Consider the following 17,440-nt stretch of genomic DNA (forward strand, 5'->3'; position numbering starts at 1 on the left):
CGACTCTGTCATTTTTTTTAGATTAGTGGTTTCATGATTTGCATCATCTAGCTAATTTTCCATATTTGCTTGATGTTGTGATAGCTCCTTGATTTCATTCATCTTTTCATCTAATCTTGTTGCAAGTAATATTTTATATTCATCTTCTATTGCTTTATCATTTATTGTCTTGATCTTTTGTTCCATGACTTCACATAGCTTGGCCGAGTGACTTTCTTGCTATCTTTTCAATTTTCTTACTTCTTCTTATAGAATGGTATTCCTTCCTAGCAAATCTTCTATGGATGCATCTACTTCTACTAAACTTCTTTCTCTGCAAAGGTCTTCTATTCTTTCTTCTATGTATAGATTGGCATTTATCTACATAGCTAATTCGTTTCTTCTTTTCAAAGAGTGGGTGAGTTGCTCCTTGACTTTCTTGACTTATTCCATAGGCGCCCTATGTAGATCTAGTTTGTCATTCTCAATAGCTTTCTCTAACATATACACTTCCATTTCCTCGGATCTTTACTCTCAACTTGTTAAGCCTCTAATAGGAGAACCTTGCTCTGATACCAATTGTTGGAAATGTAATGACATATAGGTGACTGGAAGGGGGGGGGGTGTTGTGAATCAAGAACCACTTAAAACTTTTCATTTAGAATACTTTTGCTTTACTTTATTAGATTGTCTAATAAATTGTCATGCATGGATCATAAAGCAACAAAGAAATCAATACCATAATGCTTTGACACAATATTTGGTAACCCAGAAACCGTCCAAGAAGAAGCTAAAACTAGGATGGAGATGACACCCACAATGCTTCACTACTGTAGTAATAAAGTTGGCCTGTTAGGGCTTACAATTGATCACTTATGGTGCTCTACTCTATTAGGAGTATCAAGAATTATTAGGTCTGCCTTTTGAAAGGATTTCGCAATACAATGAAGTATGTACTCTACTAAGAGATCTTACAAAGGATTGTTAGGTCCACCTTGTTAGAGGATTTATCTGATGCAACTATTAGGATGCAATCAATAGGATATCCTTGTTTGCAACTTGATTTTCTAATATAGATCCTTCGAAGATTGCAATCACCTAACTGTGATAGATGTGTCTCTGCTCTACCCTTTATATGGTTTGGTAGCTTGCTAATTAATATGTTCTATATTCTTCTTGTATTCCATATTTGTTTGCTCCACTTGCTTACATTTCTCTCGCATATTCTTTTTTGTGTCTTAGAAAAAACAATTCACCTTTATTATACAACCATCAAATAATATTTTCATTCCAAGTCGGCTTCAAACAAGAGGTTCCTTTATAATAATCAAATTACATCTTCAGGGCAATTGAATGTGGATGCTCAAGTCATACTATGTATTCAAGTGTTATGTTGATACTCGGGCAATTCAATGAGCTCGAGTAATAATCTGACACACGGGTAACACTGGATGCTCTAGTGATATTCTGCACTCGAGTGACACTATGATGCCTTGCTTGTACTGGATGCTTGGTTTACACTGAGAACTCAGTGAATACTGCTAACTTGATTTACACTATGATGCATGTCCCATATGATGGTGCTCAGTTAATACAGGGAACAAGGATACTTGGTTACTTGGGCTACATTGAAATATGATGAATGAAGGAAAGATCGGTTGCAGTATTAACTGACCTTCCTGAATTACTTAAGTGTTTTGTCACTAGTTGACAATATGTCTTTCCATTGTGTCAACAAGAATAGCCCAAAATCATATACTTACTAAACAAATTCAACAATTCATACAAAACAGTCTAGATAGTCTTGACACATGTATGATAGAAGAACAAGCATAGGTGCAACTTTTATAGTAACTTTAGTGTGGATATTGGAAAGGTTGTACATATGGTTTGAGTGGCTTGTATTTTGATTGCCAAATAAGATCAAAATGCACAATTGGAAATTGAAAGAAAACAACTTGGGAAAATAGAGAAAAAAATAAGGCAAAGGTATACAAGAGGGAGAATTATGTTAAAAGTAAATTAAGAAGAAAATAAAAACAATAGAGGACAAAAGAACAAAGAATTGTAGTAGTTAATGTAAAAGGTATTAGAAAGCATAGTGAAGCAACAATCATCACTACATATAACAAGCAAAGATGCTTGAGTGAAATAAAAATGATCAGACAATAACATAGATAAATGGATTAGCATAGGAAGATTTCAAAAAAATGAATTCATAGGTTAGTCATGCCATTTAGTTTACATTGTTGAAGCACAAGAAAATAGTACAATTTCTCAACATTCCAGTCTTGAAATACGAATATGAATAAAGGCTTAGTCTTAAAATAGGAATAAGAATATGGTAAGAAAAAGGGAATAGGCAATGTAATGAAAACTTGATTAAAGAAAAATAACATACTCAAAGAGGCAACCAAGAGGATACATAAATAAGAAGATGACAAAAAAAAAAGATGTAAACAAAACTGGTAGCAAATCATTAACGACCACAATCGAGTTGTTCTCTTTCCTAGTGATAGGCATACAAGAATTTTTGTTTATAGAGGATAAAGCCAATGCTTGGAAAATAGAAAGACAAGCACTTCATCTTGCACTAAGCTTTATCTAGATTTCTAATGAAGGGCTAAAGAGGGCACAATGATTCATCCTTGTACCTTGACCTCATTATAAAAATAAGAGCTAGGGAACTTCTTGAGCAAGAGTGTTATACATGAATATATAAAATGGTAGATGCAACCAAAAGAATTAATCCATAAGACACTTCAATAGCTTAATGTACCACAATCACAAAACTAGTTGGTTACCTTCTATCAAATCCTAGCTAGAAGATACAATCACATTTTCTTAATTTTGTGAGTCCACTTGAGAACAAGTAGGTGATACAAAACTAAATAAGCAATTGAGAACTATGTAATTAATGACAACCATGCTCCTTGTGAAGCAAAAAGTAGAATGTGATGACAACTAGTAATACCAATTTAGTGAAAAAATATTTTTGAAAATCAGACACCAAAAAATGTTAAATTAAGTGTAATGTCCTATGTAGAGACCTTAATTTGTCTTATAGTTCTCAATTAGGGTTTGGATTGTAATGTTCCCTAAGAGGATTAGACATTTATCTTATTAGATTTAAGTTATCTTTAACACACATATCCAACCTTATTACTAATTCAACTCAAAGACTGAAGGAGTAGATGTTATCCAAGTTGCCTAGACACAAACTTACAATGAATTCCCTCAAAGTTTATAGATCCAATTCCTTGGGCCTTTTTTGGGTCAATCCCTACAAGGTGCTCAGGATCATTGATCCACACCCTATCTTAGGACAAAGATCCATTGCTTGGAATTTATACAAGTCCCTCCTTGGTAACATCACACACTTACCTTTTATAAGTCAAATGGTAATGAGACTAGATATAGATATACATGTATACTAATTATGAATTTATATTATAATTATAAACTTATCATTATATATGTATATATCTGATCATATGATGACCTTTCATCCTTAATACCACGTATATAAATAAAAGTCTATAATTTAATATCTAATTTAGATTTATTACCATCTTATTGTTATCATATTATACTTACAACATAGTAAATAACTTTACAGTATTCTCTGGGGGTACCAGACAATGTCTGGGAGTGAGGGGGAGTTCCTCCTAAGAATTTATTGGTCCCCAATGTGGTTGGTTTCAGGGTTCCAAGCTTGAGGACAAAAGATTCTCAAGATGTATCGGGCAATGCCATTGGGGGTTTCACCTAAGCATTTGTTAGTCCCCAATGTGGTTGGTTCCAAGGTTTCAAGCTTGAGGAAAAGAGTTGCTCAAGATGTCGAGGCTAGGGCCCTACAACTAAGAGCTTTGTTGCTACTGCATGTGGTCCCTTAAATGGAACCTCACATTGAGCATCTTATGTTGAAAAAGTTGATGGCAATGGTAGTTTTGTGGTTGCTCATATCCCTATTTGCACCCCTATTGATGTCACTTTGAACAAGGATACTATGTAGGAGGTAAATACCATAGCTTTTTGATTTGTTTGTTGAGGCTATCATTTTCAAATTTAGGAGTTTTGGGCCCTCTGTGTCTCTTCTTCATTAGTGGATGTCTAAACACTAGAAGCCTCTTATATCAAATATGGTTTACATATTCCTTATGGCTAAAAGATTTTTTCCTGCCAAGATTAAGAAGGCTTCTGATAGACAGATTGTTCTTTGCAAGCATTTTATCACTTGGAAGAATCGCTTCCCTCTAATGATGAAGCAGTGGCATGAAGATTTCAACCTTTCCTCAAATACTTTCTGTGAGATGCCTATGTGGGTGAGTCTCCCTTATCTCCCTCTTCATCTTTGGGTGGATCATGTCCTGAAAGAAGTAGGTGGTGCTCTTAGATGTTTTCTTATGACTGATGAGGATTCCTCTAATATGCTCCACTCTACTTACGCTCGCATTCTTGTTTCAACATTGATAAATCTAAGGGTTTACTTGTAGAGATTGAGTTGAAATCTCCTAAGGGTACTTGGGTTCAACCTCTGGACTATGAGGGTCTCCCTTTTAGATGTAGAAAATGTTTCAAAACTAGGCCTGTTGCAGCTACTTTTGGAACAGCAAAAGCTAAATCAAAAAAGTTTTCCTCGTGATGGAAGGGTGTTTTTGATGTTCATTATTCATTTCTCAAAGACCTACCTCTTTTGGATTGTGACTCTCCTCTTGACTCCACCAAGGGTTTCTGTTAGAGTAAATAATTAATTATTTATTCTATTACTTAATCTTACTTAGGTTAATGCATTTATTTAATATTTTGTATTTAATGCATGTAGTGGTTAGTTGTTGACAACACGGGAGTTTGTTCCCTTCTAGCATGTTCCACCTTTTGTGGATATGCGCTGAGTTGTCATCCTTATCTTCTACCACCTTCCAGCTTGTTCTACAAGCTTCCTTGAGGTCTTTATAAGCGACCTCTCTCTTATTCTATTTGTATCGCATAAGGCATTGTGCATATTGTAAATACATTTTTCTTCTTGTGTTTGCACATATTGTCTCTCATGTCCGTTTAGGGTTTTTCCCTTGCTCCATGCTCTTCCTCTCCTTGGCTTCTCTTTGACAGGTTCTTGCATGCAGGTGATCTTGGGCGTCTTCGGAGTTGGCTTTCCTCAACTCCAACAATTTCAATGCATTGGTTGTTATTGTTGTTTCTCTGTCTTAGGGTGAAAATGTAGGCGTGAGTGTTGTCCCTAATAATAGTAATCCAACTAACACTACTGAGGTTGATGTCTCTACTTTTCATTATGATCCTAAGGTGCCTGTGAACCCTCGTACAACAAGTAATATCATAACTTCTTATGCTAATATGGCCCCTTCTATGGAGTCTCCTGTCTCTATTGATGACAGTTCTAGTTTTATCTATGTTAGTGCTAGTCCTGCTTATGTCTTTGATGTAGTAGTTTTATCTTTAGTCTCTACTGGTGTTGATTCTAATTCTTCAGGCATGCCCAACACTATTGATGTTGGCTCTATTTCTTCGGGCAAGTCTACTACAGCTAGGGCTAATAGTTCTATGGATTCGTCATCTTGGCACGATGTTGTAGCCATGGTTAGAGAAGGATGGATTACAATAAAAGAGAAACATTCAAAACACCCCTATCCTTCTTTTGACATGACCCTTAGATCCTAGAGAAATCTTAATCTATTTTTTGTCTTTCTATCTAGGGCAGTATGTCATATGATGGCTTTTTTGTCTTGACCGTTAGTATGTGCATGGGGGGTTGTGAGTTGTTTGGCTTCCCCTTATTCATTTATGTCATGTTTTGCCTTTGTTTTGTTTCTCTGTGTGAAACTCTTTGTATAACTTTCAATGTGGATTTTAGCTCCCGTTCTTTAAAAACTTGCTTTGTGTTGGATTTCAAGACCCCTTTAAGCCTATTTTTCTTAATAAAAAACTTAAAGAGTATTCTTTATATTTTATAATATTATCTCCTCCTTTCTTATCCATTATTACTATACCCTTTATCGTATTCTTCTTCTAATCTCTTTCCTTATAAACAATAAAATTTATATTTTTTTAATCTCCATTCTTATATTTCTTTCATATCCAGTATCTATCATGAATGTCAATATATTCCGTGGTATCATTCAATATTTTATTTCTTATTAGATGGAGTGTCCACACTTCAATATATTGATTAAGATCAAGATTGCACCTCAATTAAGGGTGGGATACATGAGGGAGCGGAGGGGGGGGGGGAGGGGGGGGGGGGTGGGGGGGGCACAGGGGGCGATGGGGGCTTCATAAAAAAATTGACTGTGTGGTGCATAATTTTTTTAGGAATATTTTAAATCTGGTGGTCCCATGAATCTCTAATGCAACTCAGCTTAAAAAGCTTTTCTCCAAAATGGAAGTAAGTTTGCTACTTATGAGTTTTCCTTCTAAAATTTATTGGAGGAGAAATTTTTTAATTTAGAAATATTTCCCTAAGCTACTAGACCTAATTCTAGCCCTCCCATAATTTTTCTCGAGAGTTACTATAGGAGCTCCTATTTTCTGGAAGAAGAATCTAAATGATCTTGTCACTATTTGTTTTCTTATTCATGGAACTCTACTTCCTTAAAAATAGAAACTTAAAACCCCTCCATAAGACCCGCCCTAATTCTCCTTCAGCTAATGTTTTAGATTAAGGTAAAAACAGGTTTTGAAGGGGCCCTGAAACCCTTTACATCAAAAAGAAAGATATACCATGAAGCCCTACCAAGTTTTAAAAGGACCTGAAACCAGCTGAACATCTAAACCAAGTTTTACTAGGACCTGAAACCAACAGATGTGTCCAGAAAAAGCAACCAGAAAATACACTGGAACCTGGAAAGTAAACAGACTGGAAAGCAAAGCAATTAGAAAAACCTCCCAGACTAGTAACCAACGAGCCAGTGCCACAACCCGCTTACCACCACCAAAAAACCAGTCAGAATAGGGGAACTTAAGATTTTCCTTTTGATTTGAAGTTTCCCTTACGTGACCGAAGGTTCATATCTAAAGGGGGAGCAGAAGGCTTAGTTCTCTTACTCTTAACCGCTATCCACCCATCCTCAATCTTCGCAACCTCAGCAACCCAAGCCTCGAAGGAAATAGACCAGTGGAACCTGGGGGTCGTCGAAGCCGCACCAATCTCCCTATGAGAATCAGACGACAACTTGCCCTTAGGAAGAGCATCTGAAACAGGGGTAGAGACCACCTCCTCTACCACTAGCTCCAAATGATCGCCAGGAGAGACCTCAACTAGAGAAACCACAGAGGTATCCAAGGATTGTTTCACCGTATAGTGCTCAGAAGAGGCCCCTGCTCACCAAGAAGGTGGTCGCCTTGATTTAGACTTCCCAGCAACACACCTAGCAGCAATGTGACTAGTCAAGTGGCAATTCCTGCAACGAAAGGAGATACCTTCGAAATCCAGCATTTGTGTCCAAGAACCCCTCGGGGAATCCAAGCAAATTGCCTCAGGGAGGCCCTTAGAAACATCCAACTCAACAAGAAAACGTGGATAGGTCGAGTGGAAAATATTGGACGTGTCAGAATCCACATATAAGAAATCACTAATAGCATTTCCAATAGTTTCAAAAACCGAATCATGCCAAAGATGTATCAGGAGATTCGGAAGCCGAACCCAAATAGGGAACTTGTTAAAGGACTCTGAAAGTGGATTGAAATCCATATGCCACGGTTTGGCCATACGTGGAAATCTGCCCTGCCAGGAAAAACTATTATGACAAAATAATCTTCCTGTCATTAGTGCTTTCAAACTTAGCTATAAAGAAGCCTTTTGCACACAAAAAGATGTGGACGTTATTATCTATAAGTGGCACCTAGTTCTTGGAGATCCAGTCATGTAGATCAGCAAGAGAGGGCCAATAACCCTAGAAGCAAAAAATGGCAGCAAAAGAAGAAAGCTCTTCTATCGTATGGAAAATATCTTCAACTGATTATAGGTCAAGAGAAACCTTAATAGGCTTTAAAGCACTTACAGGCGTCACATGAGAGGGCTCAGATGAAACAGCATGAGGGAGAGCTCCATGTAAACCGGCTTTGAAGGCAGCCACATCTGTGAAAGTCCTTCCCCCCGAACCAAGAAACCCTGAACGAGGAGCAAGAGACCTAGGAACCGAATGAAGGGCAAAAGCCCTATCCCCACCCGTAGAAGAAGCCGAGCGAAGGGCAAATGGAGCCCTAACCCCATCCGCAGACCGCCCACAAAAATTAGCTCCTCCACCTAAACCCGGCAAGAGCAAAGACCTCCACGTTACCGAGCGTTGAAGCAGTAGGAGTGCCATGAGTGGGAGATCCAGAATTTTGAATGGGAACCATTTGTCCAAGAATAATATTTTGAGTTATGATAGTTGTTCCCTCCTTTAGCTAATATTTATTTACTATTAAATAATTATTAAAACTTACAATTTAACCAAACAATATCTATGTTAGCCGTTGGTGATAAGTATTAGTCCATTGCTATTACCCATTAGTATTGGTTCCTCTATCGTAAGCAATAAGTGGTGATGTATCTTGTCTTGTTCACATCAATTCATTACTTTCTAGTCAAGAGAATCATGGTTCCTAGTCTCAATCCTAATAGTTTTATTTAAAATTCTACATCATCTCATGTAATTCGTATAGATGATTGATCATATTCTCTCCCTATGCTGCAATACTAATTCATGAGCAATTAGATATGTAGATGGGTTGGTTGCCATGTCAAAACTTTCATTCCACATTTATTCGTTGCATGTAATTACTGATACAATTTGGTGATTGTCTATGGCTTCCTTAGCCTGCGATTAGCCTCAACTCCTGCGGCACTTTTTCTCTTAGACCTTAGCAACTATTTGATGTGAATATCTTTCATATGTCTTTACGCTCACTTCCTCTTGATGCTCAGGAGGATTTCTTTTCACATTATTGTTTGGTATTGTCAATGATTGTTGTCATCAATACTATATTTATATTATAGATTGATATGATATGATTAGCTATTACTATTAATATTATATTATAAACTATTTTAGTATTAACATTTTATTATAGACTAATGTAGTATTAACATTTTATTGCTTAGAAATGATTAATATCATACTAATATTGATTATTAGTGATTACAAATGATAATGATTAATATTCCTTTTATTTATTAAATAATCAATTACGCAATTATATGGATGATATATTAATATCGCCTCGTAACATTAAGAGACATATGTTTCACTGACTCCATGATATAAGTGAAATTGGAGCTCTATAATGACATCATATGTTTTTATATTACTTCAACAAAAAAATATAAAATAGATTGAATATTATTTATTTATTTATTTTTTCTAATGCAAAATTGGCATGCCACCATATAATATATTAATAAAATAAACACTGGTTCAAGATTCATGAAGGAAAGAACCAGCAAGAAAACCCTCAATCCTTATCAAATACAAAAAGAAAATTGCATTGTTAGAAATACCACTAAGATTACCCCAAATTAAAGGGTATCAAATGATATGCTGACAAAAAATTAGCCACATTAACTATCCATCAAGATGGTCATTATAAAATAAATGTACCATAGTTTTAAACCAACCCAACCTTATATGACTTGCAGTTTATCAATAATCACGAGTACACTAACAATATACAATACCAAGTCACTATTTAATTTTTTAAATACACTGAAGTTCGATAGCATCATATTTTCAAAAATAAATAATAAATTCTCTAATACATATGTGTTGCCTATAATTTTAAATTTGTCATATAAGAATGTTGTAATTATGATTTAATTTTTATGTAGACGAGATTTAACGACTCTGAACAACCAGGTCCGATTAATGTTATTGATTAAAAAAAAGTTCAAATGCAGCAAAATAATATGTTTTACTAAACACAGATAGCAAAAAGGTACGAGTTATTAAACCTGACAACTGATTATAGACAACGCCATTTGGCATTGGCAAGAACAGTAAATACACTGGATAGCCTTATGTTTAACAGACATGACAAATCAGAACTAATCATTCAGAAGAAAATTGCATACCATCAATCTATTCTTTGACCCCAAAGGAATTGTAGATGAAGCTTATTTTAGGAGGATAGCGAACCATACAGTATCTGGCAGCATGTGGAATGAAAAATCATGCAACAATAGTACAGTAGTTACCGTCAATTGATCCATATGCAAAAGGTAATCAAATTTAACTCGTTCTATTGAGTGCTTCAATACAAACCAAAGCCAGGGTAAGCAGGCTGCTCTAAGTAGATAATCATACATTAATAAGCTAAAATTGACTTGAAACATTACTAACATCATACCTTGCCATCTCAACTCCCATATCTTTGTAAATATTAATTTCATTAACTACTGGATTTGTCCACTTACAGTGCAAATTTTGAACTGTTCACCAAAACTATATTTAAAGATGAGAAACAAAGGACCGCCAACTCTAGCCGTCTAAAGTTACTTCAATACTGCATATCAGCCAGTAAAAATCTCAAAATCTTGTTGCGGAAATGAGCATTTTATACGCGTGTGACAACAAAATTATCTGCATTTGAATTATGACAAAAATTAAGTTACTCCATTTTGACAGCAAGGGCTTCTTGACCACCATAGTTCCACCTATATCAAATAGTCTACAGTACTTTTATTGACCAATCCTCATCAATGGGAACATTTGGTTTCCTCACAATAACTGCACTAGGATATGATTTTGACCTCAACCTAAGTGGCCCAGCCTCAATATCTACTCTTTGGTTTGAGGGTTCAACAAGAGCAGTCCTTCCTCCTGACGAGATCTTTGACTGCAGACCCAATATTATAATTCTCTCCACAATACAATTTGAATATAATGTTTTCTTATTGGACTTCATGGACGCAAGGTTCATGGAGGTAAGTCTACCATTTGAAAATACAAACCGTCTGTACATGTATGCCCCCTTCTCATAATCATAACTTCTCCCATCATCCACATAGAGCTCACCTTTAGCCTCCAATGATCGATTTAATGCTATGACCTGAACAACACACCATAAAATTCAGATATGAGGGAACAATAAGCTGTGGCATCTTATCATCATAAGCAATAGGCGATTTGCATAAAATTCTTCTCAAATTCAAGTCCATCAATTTAAATTGCTTAAGACTAATTCCTAAGATTATATTTTTGGTAAAAACACACCTCACTGTTCAAGGTTGGCCAACAAAAATTTTGAAACAAACAGTGAAATGTCATTCTGATTTGCACCAATTTTCAAATGCTGTTATGAGACTATTACAAAACATATCAAAAAATATTGAGAAAGTAACAGCTTGTGAAACTCCCAATTCAGTTGGCATACTTGAATGAATAAGTATGCCAGAAGTCGTGGTACCAAGTGATTTGTTTAAACAGTGATATGTTTCAAGTCTAGAGAGTCTTTTATGGTATTAATGGTATGATGTCATCTTTCAATGAAGATGCAATATAAGTGTATCCATCTCTAGAATCGTATGGACAATTATCCTATTTGTGAATAGAAACCCACATTATTATCTAAAGCTTTCTTTTAGCCAAGGAATGCAAAACTGGCAAATCTTTCCACCCTTCATTTTTCGTACTATTGGCAATTCCAATGCATTTAGCACACAGTTGCAACATGAAACGTATTAAATCCAAGTCAAAGGCCTTCATTGATTCAACGAACAAAATATAAGTAATAGGCAATTGGCTCAGTAAAGCACTTTTACTCAGATTCAAGTGATGAATGTCCCATTACAAGAGTTTTGCCAGTGCCTCAGAATTCTCAAAGGTTGAAAAATCATTACCCCATCATATTAGCACAATGCCACAATATGTATGCAACAATCTTGTTTGTGCACAATTCCCATTGTTGCGTACATATTGTAAGAAGAACTGGAATCAAATTATAATCATTTTACATAAAGATACATTACTAGAGTGCATTCAAATTTTAATACTTGATCCAACCAATAAGTTTCCTTCATATAATCACATTGGAAGCTTATTTTTAAATTGTCATTGCAGATCAAAGTAAATTTTGCTGCCGATATCATAATGGAGCCCAAACAAAGAAAGGGAAGTCAAACAAAGGCACCTTTCCACTTTTCATTCAAATGCTCCCAACAAGTTGGAAATTTAGAGTGATACGAATCAATATAACTAGGCAAGCAACAGAATGATTGAGAATTTACATGACCAATAAACAATTGGTGAGTCAGATTACCATACATTTTTTAATTTTTCTTATAAATTGAGCTCCATATCACTGAAATTTAAGCAAATTATAATTACGCACTTTAAGTTGTCCCTTAAATATCATCTTGAACCTCCACTGTAAATGTGCATGTAATATGCTTGTGGGGTCCACTCAAATAGGCAAAAATAATAAATGACATACTAGGAATAAGGTGTCATTTGCCTTGCAATCCTATATGTATTTTGTGTCTCCAACACTCTTAGAAAGGATTCTTATGCGTCTAAGGTGTAATTGGAGAAATTATTTGTGATTTAGATACCTTAAAATTTTGGCATTAGTTGTTGTGTACATTCATTATGATCTCCCCTTAGTTGTCATATACATTAGTATTAGTTGTCATATTCATTCATTCTAATCTATCATTTTAGTCAAGATTCACAAGTGAAATAGGGCATTGACACACCATGAAGACCAGTTGACTAACTAAAACATATCGAACCTGAGAAAATTTCCCTTAAGATTCGACAATTTTTTTGCATTTTATCACTAATGACCTTAAACCCTTATGACTTGTTTATGCTTACAACCTTGGTGACTTGAAAATTTGACCATTCCCTCAATCTTCGAAGACGAGAATTAACACTTTACTGCCAATACCATAAACCTAGCAAACGAAAAGCGGGGTACCCATTTGCAATGGGGCAACTATGTGAAAAGGTCACAACAACACCCTTGATCATCTTGAACTACTCAAGAGTAAGCCTTCGGAATACAAAATGCATGAAGGAAGATGGAAGAACTTCAACTTCTTGTTTCAAAACAAAAAGAAAAGAGAAAAGTCAACTTGAAGCATAGAATCTTGAGAATGTGAAAATTGTCATGATTGGTCACTAAAAATTTTAGAAGAGTCTCACTCTAATTGAGTGAATACAATATGTAATAAGAATTCAAATTACTGTCAACATGAACTCAGCGAAGTTATGGTAAAATTCTTGTTTTGTGTGACATGTATATCATAGACAAGTCTATGTTGACTTGTACCCGACACTATATTGGATCCTCCTAGATGTTTTAATAATTAACAATCTAGATACTTACCCAAGGTGTTAATATATTCTCAATAGAGTATCCTTGTATATTTTGTAAGACCGCAACTCAATTATATAAATGTTCTAGAGAATGCAATTTAATTAATCAATAAGATATCTTAAATTGCTTGGATTATAGTTCAGGCCTCTTTTGATATTGATAGCAAAGATGAAACATAGTAATGCATCTTCATTTTAATATTGAGAAAACAAAAAACCTGTCATTTTTAGCTACCCTTGGATCAATGGATGTGCTGCTAATTCGTTAGGCCTTTTTTGATGTTGATAGCTACGATGAGAAATAGTAACACGTCTTCGTTCGACATTGAGAAAATAGAAGTCCTGTTTTTTAAGCTGCTATCTCTTTTCATAAATTGTAATTAGGAAAGCCTACACATATTTTGATGTCCTTTACACCTAAACTTGTAAAAAACTGAGAACTGTATCAGTTAGTCCCAAAAAAACCCTCAAAGACCAGTACACATCCCACATATATGTACCTGTTCCAAGAACATCACGAACCATAGCTTTTTTAATATGCAATTGGAATCCTATTTGAAGAGACATTGCACATATCATAACATGTGGCCCAAGAAAAATATCTTCCATCTAAAAGATTGAGCATGTTATAAGAATGGGTTCCATAGAAGCACAAATCATAAATTTATTGTGATTATGCACACAGAATGTTTTCGTCTGAAGTAAAAATTTTGGGAGAAGCCAGTCAGAGAAGTTTTGACCTAATGAGTCAAAACCAACTTGCTGTACAATCACAACCCACAATTTTCCCCAATTTTTCAGCCCTTTTTCAAGTTTTTGGTGAAACTTATTAGGACTTTAGGCTTTTTCTGATTTGCCCAAAAAACATCTACTGCATTGTAACAAACTATGGCTAAGCTGCTAAAAATTCCAAGGAGAATATTTCTTTACCAATTGGCAATTACCTTTACTTATTTGATGCTTATAAACAGAGTGTTCAGCCATATGCCCAAGGAAGAATGAGATAATTCGTCAATTAATAACAACATTGAAGATATTAGAACAGACCAAAGAGGCAAAAGGAAGAGGAAGACACACCCAAAACTATGACAGATGGTCAGAAATTTAGAAGGAAAGATGCAATTAAGGAGCACTCAAGCTAGTAATTTAAAGAGTAAATTCAGGGATGAGAATTGTCTGAACCTTCCTAACAAAAGGGTTTGCCTAAGTAGCAATGAAGGGCCAGATTAAGGTAAGAAAACTATGATTCTGCGTGTTCAGATTGGTTGAAATCAAGAAGACAAAACTAGATGCTAAATTTGACTATTGCTCTGGCGCAATTTTTACTATCATCACAATAATCCAAACTTTTAATCTTGAAATTGTTTTTAAGAAAATTCAAATTATTGCCAGGAAGATGCATGTTTCCTGTTCACATATCATTTCTGGAAATTTGTAAGTTCTTCTAGCATCCCCTTTTTGCAAACCTAAAGTTGGTTTCAAAAAAGTATGTCTGTTCCGAAAAAGCAAATATATGAAACTACAAACAAATGTCCCAGCTAAATTTTGATTGCCACTCCAATATAATGACAGAATTTTTCATTAATATCTGTTGGACATGCAAACATTATTTCTTCTATATAGTATAATTCAGATATTACTAATTTGATTTGGGTGCAAGTACCATATTGATTGAAAGGATTGGTGGTTGTCATGAAAAATTGAAAACAATTAATGGATGTTGTGCTTATTCCATTTTGTATAGTAATAATATTGACAGAACAATAGATCACAAAATTAGTCCAGCTTTTACTATTTTTAGTTTGTGTACAAGCGGCACATCCATTAAATTGATGACTGTCAAAAAAAATGAGAAGTCTCTGGTATACAATATCAAAATTCAAGTGACCATTTTTAGAATTACTAACTACTATATTCGGTAAACCATAAATAATTTCCTACCTTCTCAAGTGATAACGAACAGGATGCTATTTTTATTACATAGTAATTGTGTAAACTGTAAAATGCCACTTGACATATAGCTGACAAACAGATAATTAACATACGGGACGGTGCTTTGAATACATTGTCATAGTGTAACATGTCATCTGACAGATACGGGAAAAACAGATAATAATAGGGGTAGGTGATACATACTAGTGTGTAAGGATCCCCGGTCATTTGAGTAGAGCTGCGGCGAAATCTGTCTTTGCGAGGAATAATTGTCCCACCTCTCTGGAAAGCAGGTATGCTCTCATCGGACACACCCAACTTATAGTGTTCACCTCCAGTATACACAGCTCCAGTTCTCAAGTCATACCAGTATTGTGAACCTGGCAAGTAGACTGTCACAGAAGTAGCTCCCTGAAATCATTAAAAAATGGAAAATCTGTTATAACAAAGAAGCCAATGCCCCAAAATGATTGACAAAATCCCTTTACACTAAAATTTCAGCACCTCGTTGTAGATACCCTGGACCAACAAACTGCCTCCAATCATAAATGCCTCATCATTAGAAAATGTCAACTCATCATTTGGGAACTCCATCCACAGGGGACGCATGACTGGAGCTCCACTAACACTAGCCTCTCTAAATAGTGTGTAATAATATGGAAGCAATGCATAACGAATGTGAATTGCCTCTCGAATTAGCTCGGTCATTCGATCCCTGCAAGAAAAATGTAACAAAATCTCTTTTGAGTACTTCCATGCATGTTTTCTATCCATAATTATTGTTTTTCTACTCCTTGCTTGATATTAACAACATTCAATCATGAACAATTTTTTATAGTAAATGGTCAAATACGGCTTTCTAGACTACTCCTTGGACTCTAAAAGTTAAAAATGCACAAAACATAAACATGTTCATACTCTTTAAATACTGTATAAAATATTTGCTTCTGGGAAAGAAACTCAAGGCAGTGACTTCATACAATAGCAGTTTTAATTTTGCAATATAGTACTCATCTAGGTCCTCCACTATTGCACACAAAATAATCACATGTTTTGAAGCACTATGGAACACCTATTATACAAAATTTAATGAGCTACGTAGTTCAAATATGAATGGTTGAAAAGGCACAACACTTGCTAAAGGCTTTGTGAACATTGTTAAGTGTCTTGGCCCAATGTCTAGCACCCCACTGAGTTGCCGATTAGGGAAGGCAGGGAGAGTACCTGATTTGAGAAACATGCTATTATGTTGCTAAAGGCTTTGTGAAGATGGTCAAGTGCCATGGCCCAATGTCTAGCACCCCATTGAGTTGTCGATTAGGGAAGCCAGGGAGAATACCTGATTTGAGAAACATGCAATTTTGTTACATGCAATGCTGCAATACCCTTGCTTTAAATGCAGATCACAGGGATGTGAAGGGCCAAACAAGGTAGAAAGGAATTACTCTGTTCAATATGGTATAGAAATTGAGTTGACAGAAGTAACTCACATGGCAACCATATTATACCTATTACCAGATTTGACAAATTTCTGCAGTCTATTGGCTGGGCCCAGTCTGGATCTGGATATGAAGCCAGGGCAGCCCTAGATTCACCAAAGATCCATCTGCAAATAACCCCATAGGTTGAAGCCTTTGCTTGAGATTCAATCGCAGATTTATAAATGCATTTTTTGCTGTTTCAGGTTTGGAAAATCTGTGCTGCCATTGTTGCAGCAATGTTATAAAAGTGCCCCTGCCAAAACTCAATGACCCTCGTGAGCTGATAGTAGGATTTGAGGGTCTTAGTTGTGTGGTTATAGGCTTTCCAGCAGCCTGTGGTGTGTTTTGGCTCTGTTTGAGGGACTTACTATTTATAGTAAGTCAATCTGTTGGTTCTGATGAGCTCAGTTGAGTCAAAGGAGTTGGAAGATGCTCTCAGATTTTATTTCGGGGCTTCCGGTTTGGGCTCCAAGAATCTTGGAGGGAGTGTCTATTTATAGTAAGTCACCCCCTCAGGTTCATTCATCGTCTTTCATCATCAGGATGACTTTGGTATTGTCAGATTTTGATTCTAATGCTTCTTTAGTTGTTTTCACAATACGGGTGAACTATTATTATTCATCTAAATACACTGAGGTTGTTATTTTTGTTAAGTGTTGTTGGTTGGTCACCTCAATATCATAGCTTGTTGGAACCGAAACAAAAAGTACTAAATCATGGGAATAAGAAACA

General features: G+C 35.5%; 1 protein-coding gene across 1 annotated transcript in view; it reads right to left on the reverse strand.

Annotated features, from left to right (window-relative positions):
• Positions 1 to 10,344: 10,344 nt before the first annotated feature.
• Positions 10,345 to 17,440, reverse strand: part of RSW3 (Glycosyl hydrolases family 31 protein) — a 49,030-nt gene continuing 41,934 nt past the window's right edge. Inside the window, exons 4-6 of the mRNA XM_089800370.1 lie at positions 15,732 to 15,942; positions 15,432 to 15,638; positions 10,345 to 11,025 (exon numbers count right to left, since the gene is read on the reverse strand). Of these exons, the coding sequence (XP_089656496.1) occupies positions 10,645 to 11,025; positions 15,432 to 15,638; positions 15,732 to 15,942 (799 nt within the window). The 3' untranslated portion in view covers positions 10,345 to 10,644. The remainder of the gene's footprint in view (positions 11,026 to 15,431; positions 15,639 to 15,731; positions 15,943 to 17,440) is intronic.

The sequence above is a fragment of the Cupressus sempervirens genome, chromosome 9 (genome assembly GCF_028749045.1).
Source record: "Cupressus sempervirens isolate cs-2001-9-10 chromosome 9, ASM2874904v1, whole genome shotgun sequence".
NCBI classification, from domain to species: Eukaryota; Viridiplantae; Streptophyta; class Pinopsida; order Cupressales; family Cupressaceae; genus Cupressus; species Cupressus sempervirens.